The following is a 9,873-nucleotide window of genomic DNA, read 5'->3' as shown; positions in this document are numbered from 1 at the left end:
CCCACCTTTAAGCGGCGGGCTCCAGCAGGAAAAGCTGGAGGCCGGAAAAGAGTGAGACAGGTAGCGCGCAAAAGTAAAAGTGGAACCGAGAGATGTACGAGAGACAGAACGAGAGCAAGACAGACAGACATTACGAGAGCGAGACAGTTTGTCCCCGTACCACTGGTTGAAAACCACTGCTGTAGATCACTGCCGGTACGTGCGCTGGGAGCGCACCGTTTAAGTTTGAAAGTTGAAAAGTTTGTGTGTCTGAAACGCTATGTGATACAGTACAGTTTACACAGCACAGTACATGTTCTGTAGCTACTATTGCACTGCGGCTTATAGTCCAGTGCGGCTTATATATGTACACATCATTCAATTTAGCTGCTGTGGCTTATATTCAGGTGCGCCTTATAGTCCGAAAATTACGGTACATGAGATTTAATTAATCAAATCACTAAAACTATGGAAAACAGGAACCAGAAGTACTGCAATTCTAATTGCGCCTTTAACTTCATTAGTTTTTTTTACAATGTGTAATGTAATTATTTGAAATAGCAAACATGCAACAACAGGGATGTTAAATTAGTCTTTATAACAAAAACTCTCTACAAAATGTAATTTCTAATCTCTGTTTCTCACCAACTAACATAAGTGAAATATCAAGGAACGACATGCTGGAGAATATCAGCGCGTTTGCCTTCACCAGACTCCCCCTGCTAACTGAAATGTGAGCATACCGGTTTTGTTACCCTACCTTTGACGTATTTTATACAACATTGTTGTGTGTTGAGTCTCTGTTATGGAACAAAAAGAGCTGCAAACTCTGAGAAAGCAGCTCATTCTTCTGTTCCCCTCAGCCAAATCTCTGACAACGGTGCTTTGAGGAGTATAGGGGCTTCTGCTTTTTCTGACCTCCCTGAACTCGAAACGATGTAAGTATAACACGATAATGGCAGCTGTGAAGCCCTGTCATAACAGTCGGTTATATTAATGGGTACATGTGCATTCCTTTCAGAATCATAATGAATGCAATACACCTGATCCACATCCATCCAGATGCATTCAAGAACATCACAAAACTTAAGTATTTGTAAGTAATGTGGCGAAGCCTGCGAGCTAGTTCAGGCAGTCAACTCGAGCACCAATCATACATTAACATGTGACACCCCTCGTCCCTCTTACAACCAACCAAACACATTCTCCTAAACATGCCGCTCTATTTAAGCTGCCAGGTCTTCCTGCCTCTGCCTCGCTATGCTGCTGTGTTCTCTTACTATTGCTACGTTCATGTTGCTGCTGCTCGCCTGCCCCACCACCACCCCAGCTTCCACCCCAGCTTCCACCTGTAGGCTCGGGGGATAGTTATCTAATCATCACTCAATGTTCTTTGTAAATCTGTGGAGTGACGAGGCCCGAGCCTAGACGCCAAACTCAAACTATATGCTGCTTATAATAAATATATTAAGAAACACGTGAGTTGTCTGACTAAACTCAGTGATAGTGTAATTCTTCCTTCTTCATTGTGTGTTTTTCAAGCTGATTGTGAGTCCAAATTGGGTCATGGCAGACAGGCCTACTTTAAGGGCTCCCTCACGACCAGTGGAAGATACATCAAGTGTCACACACTGTTCATTTCAGCAATGTAAAATATGCATTTATTGTTTTCATCTTTTCAAATAACTTAAAGTAATTGTTATAATTCATTGCCAAAATTCCTCCCTTTGAAAAAACTTTTCTTAAATGTGGTATTATTATTTAAATGTGTTAAATGAAAGGCTGAAGTCAACTGAGATGGGATAAGTAGTTAAGTAAAAGTAGAAGTACCAGAGTGTTACAAGTAAAAGTCCTGCATTCAAAATGTTACTCAAGTAAAAGTACAAAAGTATTAGCAAAACATACTTAAAGTACCAAAAGTATTGGCCCATTTTTAGAATAATATATATGATATGTTTTGATTATAATGATTGATCATTACAGTGTTATTAAAGCTGGTAAAGGTGCAGCCAGTTTTAATGACTTTGTATACTGCAGGGTATCTTGTGAATTTACTCCAGGTGGAACTAAAGTCTTACTTAAATGTTGATTATATTTCACATCATTCATCTAAATCTGAAAAGTAAATAAATGTAGAAGTACAAAGTAGCAAAAAATGGAAATACTCAAGTCAAGTACCTCAAAAGTGTACTTAAGTACAGTAATTGAGAAAATGTACTTAGTTACTTTACACCACTGGAAGTCAGTGTCCTTGGAAAGTTTTGTTCTATAAAAACCTAAATTGAATCCATTGGATGTAGCAAAGAAATGGCAAAAATGTCCCTTTGATTTACTTTGAGGGTCGTTTGGATTGAATAGAGATGCTATATGCACCTAGCACTGATCAAATTATATGGAAAAATCAATCAACTGTGAGGTGTCTCCATATTATGGTTCGATATTTAATATATTGCTTTTCAAAAATGTGTTGTCCTTGTTTGTTTGTCTCTCTAAATTCAAAACCTTTTTGTCCCAGTTTTAAATGGGTGCTGAACGTTTAACTTATTATGTGTGTTTTTTAGAACAGGGAGCGCTTTATTTATCCCCCTGCCACATGAGCTTCTCTCTGAATATCTTTCAATCTCTTCACTTAATCATTTGTGTCCCTGTTAATACGATGAATGCAACATTGTCTGATTTTATCACGATGACTCACCGCACAGAATATGTGTTGTTCAGAGTCTGCAGTCAGTGTGACTGTAGTAACATTTGGTGGTTAATCTGCACCTCATAGGGAAATCTCCAACACCGGGCTGAGAAGATTTCCAAACTTCACCAAGATCCACTCCAAGGCCGAAAGCTTTCAGTTGTACGTATCTAAACACAAATGCCCACACACTATTATTCCCACTTGCATTTGAACATGTAGGCTATTGTTTGCACACAGAGTTAAATATGCCCAGAATAAATCACACCATTGAAAAAAACCTCGCACTGAGTAGTCCTTACAGAACGGAGTATCAAGAAAACAAACCATCTGTCCCTAATTCTTCTTCAAACCATCTGACATCCATCAGTTTCAAAGTGGATTTAAAGAAGATTGCGGCATGTATTCCTGATATTTCTTGTGCTCATATCTGCTGTTTTTCATCATATTTGAATTAATGTTTTTATCTTTGTGCTGCTTAGTGAAATGAAAGATAACATCGACATAAGGAGAGTCCCCAGCAATGCATTCAGAGGCCTCGGCACTCAATACATCAGCAAGATGTAAGACATTCATTACTTTTTTAGAAACACGTGCGCTACCCTCGCACAGCTCTGAGTGGGCATTACATGCGCAACGATGAATGTTCTCTCTGCCCTCTTCACTAAGTCCTGCATGTGTTTCTACAACTCTTATTCTCAGCAGTTTTAACACTGCTGCCTCTTTGTTTTTATTCCATTAATTGAGTATCTCCATATGTATGCTACCTTACGTCTCTTTCTCTCTACTATACTATATGTGTAAGTTAAGTATGTATTGCTTATGTACATTTTTCAACCGTTTATTAGATGCTTAATAAATCATTATTTAAATAAAAACCCTCTCATCAGTAAATAAAATACTGTATATTGAACTACCTGACATATTGTAAAAAAGTAACTCCCTCTCAACCAGTTGCAACAATAAAATGCTTATAATTAATAATATCATATTTATAATACATTGAATGTACCAAAACACAGAGTTCCTTCAGATAACAATTGATTTTACTTTTAATCTTTAGTACTTTAACTTTTACTAGACACATTTCTTTCAAAAGTTGGACACTTAAAAACTGTATATATAGAAAAATACTCATATACACTGAAGAAATTGAAACGTTGAATTTAATTAAATGTATTATGTCAACAGATTCCACATAATTGTATGAGGTTAGTTGAAAGCAATAATATTAAGTTTAAAATATTAGGTTCAACTTGATATTATTGCTTTCAGTAAACCTAATTAGTGTGAATGCTATGTATACCATTCCAGTATAGTTCTTCGAATCTTCAAATCAACCAACACTTTGGCTCTCAATAACTTCAGCACACTACAGAGACCATTCAAATACCAAACTATTCGGCCTTTTCAGCAATCGATGGGAAACTTTCATCTTTTTTCTTTCAATACTTTTTGAAACATTCAGCTTTTTTAACTCTTTTGTTAACATGGAAGTCAATGGGAGGAACCTTCAAATCCTCTTTTACCTACACCTTGCGCCAAATGCTTCACCTTCCACATACTTTCAGCTAGACTTCATTCCAACTTTAAAATTATCACATTCGCACGCATTTTCTGCAGGAAATGCATTTTCTAGTTCAATGATGCACCTCTGCAAGAACATTGTCATTTTAAAAATGCAAATTCTTGCTTATAATGGAGTATTTATAAATTGTGGCATTACTGCTTTCATTTAAGTAGAATCTAAAGATATAGCTTAGTCTATCTAACAAATGTTTTTCGCCAACAACTTCTGAGGAAGTCTTACATAATAGTTAATACTTTCAATTTCGTGTTTTTGTGAAATCATACCGTTTAGTCATTTCGAACAAAGGAACTGCAGACACTAAAATTAGCTTGTATTATTCAGTAGAGTTTATTGTTAGGAATTGTTTGTGTTGGAGCCACATAACTGTTTTTTGGCTTCCCTTTCTAATGACAGAATGCTCTGCAGAAATGGCATCAAGGAGGTGGCAAGTGACGCCTTCAACGGCACAAAGATTGGCAGTTTGTGAGTCACAGCACACATGATACAAACAGAAGATTTACTCAAAAATAAAAGAAAAAAATCATCTTACATATCTGATTTTTTTCTCTCTTAGGTCCCTAAAAGGAAACAAACAGCTTACTCACATCAATCGGAACGCCTTTGTAGGTTCCAGTGAGTTGGAAATACTGTAAGCATGACATCAGCAGTCACTCATGATTCTCGCTGCTCATCATCACTTAACTAGGAGAAAACGACAAACACAATGTGGCTTAGAAACACCTTATATACATGCCAGATTCAAGGTAAAAATAAACCAAGTGCTTTTAATCCGGTTTAGAGAGATTTCTTTCACCTGTTTGTACTCCAATCAAAGAGACACCTATTGATATAGCAATCAGAAGAAAAGACTGTTGTAGTTTAGACTTTCATTGCTATGGTGTGTTTTTAATACACATTCCAACAATCATTTGGAAATCAGTCAGTCATACATTTTCTACCAATAATTTATAATTACATTTTGTTACTGGAGTTTCTATTCCCTTAAAAAGGTGAATTTATAACCTCTTAGGCCCCACGGATTAAGGAACCTTAATATTTAATAAACTATGAATATTTGATATCCATATAACGGGAAAAAAATAATTTAACTGATCTTTTTCATTTTTTTCTTCCAAAAAAAACACACAATGCTAACAGTGAGCCTCTGAATTAGCCCAGAGCGAAAAATGCTAACCTATTACTGCACCGAAAATCACTCCTAGCTCCCTTATTACTTATCCTAGCTGCACATCCAACACATCGTTTATGATTGTAAAGACACAGAATCTAATGGTGCCCACCTCAACACTGAAAGATACAAACTTGCGACGTTATCAACAAAAACGTAAATCAAAAACAATTGGCGCTAGGTAGCTACACAATGCTAACATGGCTTACCTTTGTCTTTGTCTGGTCTAAACTTGTATTCAATGGCATTAAAACGATAACAACGATGATGTAGTTAATCCATAGGTTAATATCCAATGTGGCTTTGTCCCCTTTGAAATGTTCTGATAATCTATAAGTAATAAAACTGCAATTCCGTTTTAAAAAAGTAGAGCAGGCTATTCCTACGCTCTGTAGCTTCATTGAATGCGCAAAGACGCCAATCTTCTTTTTTTAACATGAGTGTGTGCGGGAAGATTTCCTTTCGATTCAAATATCACTTGTTTTGCATCAATCTTGATACAGGGTACTTATTTGTTGTACTTTGGATTCCTAAAGCTTTTAGTCTACTAACCCATCATCCAAGGTTAGTTTTCACTATAAGTACAACATATTTTTTGGACGGACACTATAATTTACAGTTTTTTACCATGTTCAATCTGAATTTTCTTTAAAATAAAAATCTATATTGATTCTGACTTTTCTACATCCAACTCACAGGTTTATCATTACTTTGAGAAAACAGATTATTAATTACAACATAAAGATATGGTCATTTGTTCTGGGAATCTCATTTTCGAACCTGAAACCTGAAAAACAGGCTTGGGGCTTAAGAGGTTTTAAGCTTTGATTAACTTAAAAATACATATGTGGCATTGAATTATGAATTGATGAGTGTTAGATAGCAATTTGTTTGTGTTTGTTTGTGTGTAGGGACATTTCCAACACAGCCCTCAGATCCCTGCCACACTGCAACCTCAGTGGACTTCAGGTGCTGATCGCAGAGTCCGCACATAATCTGAAAAAGCTTCCTGATGTTGAACTTTTCACCAAACTCCAACACGCCAAACTGACGTACCCGTCTCACTGCTGTCCCTTCCAAAGGATTAACAGGTATGCATGCATTATCATCCCAAAAGGTTTATGAACAGGAAATTAAAGGAGTATTAGATCAACAAAATATGCTGATTTCTTGCAGAGAGATTGAATGAGAAGATCAATGGCACTCTTATATTTTAATTTCTCTGTGTGAAAAAAAATATTTTAAAAACAAATGTTCAACTTTATGGGCTTCTATCAAGATATTTTTTTTAGAATTCTCTCTAAAAATATATATTATTTTCCTAAAATGTGTTTATTATTGCAAAAATGTATGCCCAGATATCACACGTATTTTCGATTAGGCTAACATATCAGCCATTTTATAAACAGTCTATTAAATAACATTGTATAGGTTTTACTGTTGGGGAAACATACAAACATATAGCCTACCCATTTATTAGGTCAAATGAATGCAACATTTTTGTCAATTTGATCACATTTTTTGTGAGGGTGTACAACGCATAATATTTAAATGTAAATGACTAACAGGAATATATTTTACATATTTAAGCAATGTTTTGTTTGTGATATCAGTGTCTTCTCCATTTTTGGATCATTACACTAACTATAGAACTGCCCACAGAGCCTTGATCTTGAGGTCTTGTTGACATAAAATCTGAAAAATATGTAAAGTAAAGAGGATAATGTTCTTATTGTAAAAACAAGGTAGAACTCTTTGTGTCATTTTGTGCTAGATCGGGGATTGAGCACCTGTGCTCCAATCCAAACACTTCTAAATTCCTAAATTTAAACTGCCCCAACTCCACCCTCGTCACCTGCACCCCAATCCAAGATGCCTTTAACCCCTGTGAGGATATCATGTCTGCTGTCCCCCTGCGGGCCCTCATGTGGATCATCTCTGTGCTCGCGCTGGTGGGGAATGCAGCCGTTCTTCTGGTTTTGTTAGGTATGAAATACCAATATATAACAATCAACAGTAATTGTGTTTCTTACTACCTTCCCTTAATCTGTCCTACTTTCTCTCAGTGTTTGTTTATTCATTTCCTTCCCTTGGTTAATCTCTCTGCTTTCCTTCCTTGTGCTCTTTCTTCATTTTTACCTTCCTTTCCTATAATTTCCTTCTTAAAGTTCCTTGCTTTTGTCCTTTGCTTATAGGCGATATCAGTTTCTTCTTCTCTTTCTCACGACAAAATATCGACTTGATGAGGTTTTACTGGTAGAATTGGTTCACAAAGAACAGTTTGATGACAAATATTTTGTCTTTTTTCTCTTCCTCATGTGTTGTCAGGCAGCCGCTCCAAACTGACCGTTCCTCGTTTCCTCATGTGCCATTTGGCTTTCTCTGACCTCTGCATGGGCATCTACTTGATCATCATAGCAACGGTAGACATGCTGACTCGTGGCTTGTACTACAACAGCGCCATAGACTGGCAGACGGGCCTGGGCTGCAGCGTTGCGGGCTTCTTCACGGTGTGTTTGGAGTTCTGTGCAGGCAGATCCCATCACTACATAAATAACAACACTCATAAATGTCTGCCTGTTTGTTTCCATGACAGGTGTTTGCCAGTGAGCTGTCAGTGTTCACTTTAACAGCGATCACTCTGGAGCGCTGGCACACGATCACACACGCTCTGCGGCTGGACCGTAAACTTCGCCTGAGACACGCGTGTGTCGTCATGATAGCTGGCTGGATCTTGTCCTCTATCGCTGCTCTGCTGCCCACAGTCGGGGTCAGCAGCTACGGAAAGGTGAGCGCTCTGTGAAGGCTGCACACTCTCAATACTCCCTGTGAAAAATACTACTATATGTTCCTTCAGAATTTGCTCCAGTCCATATGATTAGGGATGCAAAATGGTGAGTCAAGTCTTTTTCTACAAATGGACATACTGATTTATATGCATTGAAACATGCTTCAAACCATGCAAAAACAACTCATTAAATGCAATATTGTGTATGTTTGAGATGACATTCAGTAGAGGGCAGTTATTTTTATTAGTTTTTAAGTCAATTATTACTGAATTTATTGTTTGATCCATAAAACATTATAAAAAAGTGAAAACTGTCAACCTTCTAGAGCTCAAGGTAACATAATTAAATTTATTATTGTAGCTGACTAACATCATAGGTATTCAAGTCTTTAAAACATTAAAGAACCTGAAGATCATCAAATGTTTTTTTTTACAATTAATTGATGATTAACAAAATGATTGCAGATACATTCTGTTGATCAACATATTCATTAATAAACTTCATCATTTGAAAATACACAACAATGAATCATATCACACAGTATGCTCACTGAAGTGCCTGATAATGCATTTCCAATATCAAACCTGTGCTTTTAAAGAAAGTTACAAGCTGTACAAATTCATTTATATAAAAACGACTTCAAGGTTTTATTTTCTTTATTTGCATGACCTTAAGTTGGTGATGTAGTTTCTTTGTTCATCTGAATATACAAATATTTCCATAAAGAGTAGATGTCTGTTTAATGCTTTCTTGGCCACAAACCTTTTGAGAGACTTTAAAGCTTTCTTTGTTTAGCGTATTAATTCCAGTTTATATCATGATAATTCAGTACATGCAAGGCCCTTGTACACTGTGAGATTCTAGAATATGTTGATGTTCACCTGTCTGTATGTGTGTGTGTTACAGGTGAGTATCTGCCTGCCCATGGATGTGGAGTCTCCGATGGCTCAGGTCTACGTGGTGTCCCTCCTTCTCTTCAACATCCTGGCTTTCTTCTGTGTGTGTGGCTGTTACCTCAGCATCTACCTGACCGTCCGCAACCCTTCGTCTGTGCACGCCCACGCCGACACTCGCGTGGCCAAACGCATGGCCGTGCTCATCTTCACAGACTTTGTCTGCATGGCTCCCATCTCCGTCTTTGCTGTGTCAGCCGCCCTCAAGCTCCCTCTCATCACCGTGTCGGATGCCAAACTGTTGCTGGTCCTCTTCTACCCCATCAACTCCTGCTCCAACCCCTTTCTTTATGCCTTCTTCACTCACACCTTCAGGCGGGATTTCTTTCTTCTCACGGCTCGCTTTGGCCTGTTTAAAACCCGGGCGCAGATTTACCGGACGGAGAGCTCCTCCTGTCAGTAGCCAGGATGTAAGAGCAGCCATGTTGTGCTGTACTCCATAGACAATACATTCACTCTAGATGGGTGCCCACTTTCATTTAAATATCCATTAGTACAAAATGTTGCTGGACTATCGAGATTCATATTTTTCTCCTCATAGACACACTATTTCTCTCAGACATTTCTCTAGTTGGAGGAGTTATTGACATAACATACAGGATAGTGCTTCCTTAAAGTGACAAGAAACTAAACTTTGCTAAAGAGTTGCTAACCTGTTGTCTTGTGTACAAGCTGTGGAAACAACAAACGGACAGCTCAATCCTCAA

The 9,873-nt window shown here is 37.5% G+C and overlaps 1 protein-coding gene across 1 annotated transcript in view; it reads left to right on the top strand.

The window, feature by feature from the left end:
* The window catches only part of fshr (follicle stimulating hormone receptor), an 18,783-nt gene extending 8,910 nt beyond the window's left edge, over window positions 1-9,873 (top strand). The window contains exons 3-14 of the mRNA XM_010777684.1: window positions 638-712; window positions 843-917; window positions 1,001-1,075; window positions 2,753-2,827; window positions 3,148-3,228; window positions 4,650-4,718; window positions 4,810-4,884; window positions 6,336-6,515; window positions 7,199-7,410; window positions 7,753-7,934; window positions 8,021-8,212; window positions 9,120-9,873. Coding sequence (XP_010775986.1) covers window positions 638-712; window positions 843-917; window positions 1,001-1,075; window positions 2,753-2,827; window positions 3,148-3,228; window positions 4,650-4,718; window positions 4,810-4,884; window positions 6,336-6,515; window positions 7,199-7,410; window positions 7,753-7,934; window positions 8,021-8,212; window positions 9,120-9,569 — 1,741 coding nt within the window. The 3' untranslated portion in view covers window positions 9,570-9,873. The remainder of the gene's footprint in view (window positions 1-637; window positions 713-842; window positions 918-1,000; window positions 1,076-2,752; window positions 2,828-3,147; window positions 3,229-4,649; window positions 4,719-4,809; window positions 4,885-6,335; window positions 6,516-7,198; window positions 7,411-7,752; window positions 7,935-8,020; window positions 8,213-9,119) is intronic.

The sequence above is a fragment of the Notothenia coriiceps genome, unplaced genomic scaffold (genome assembly GCF_000735185.1).
Source record: "Notothenia coriiceps isolate Sejong01 unplaced genomic scaffold, NC01 NC01_scaffold00018425, whole genome shotgun sequence".
NCBI lineage: Eukaryota > Metazoa > Chordata > Actinopteri > Perciformes > Nototheniidae > Notothenia > Notothenia coriiceps.
This window is presented reverse-complemented; position numbering and strand designations above follow the sequence as displayed.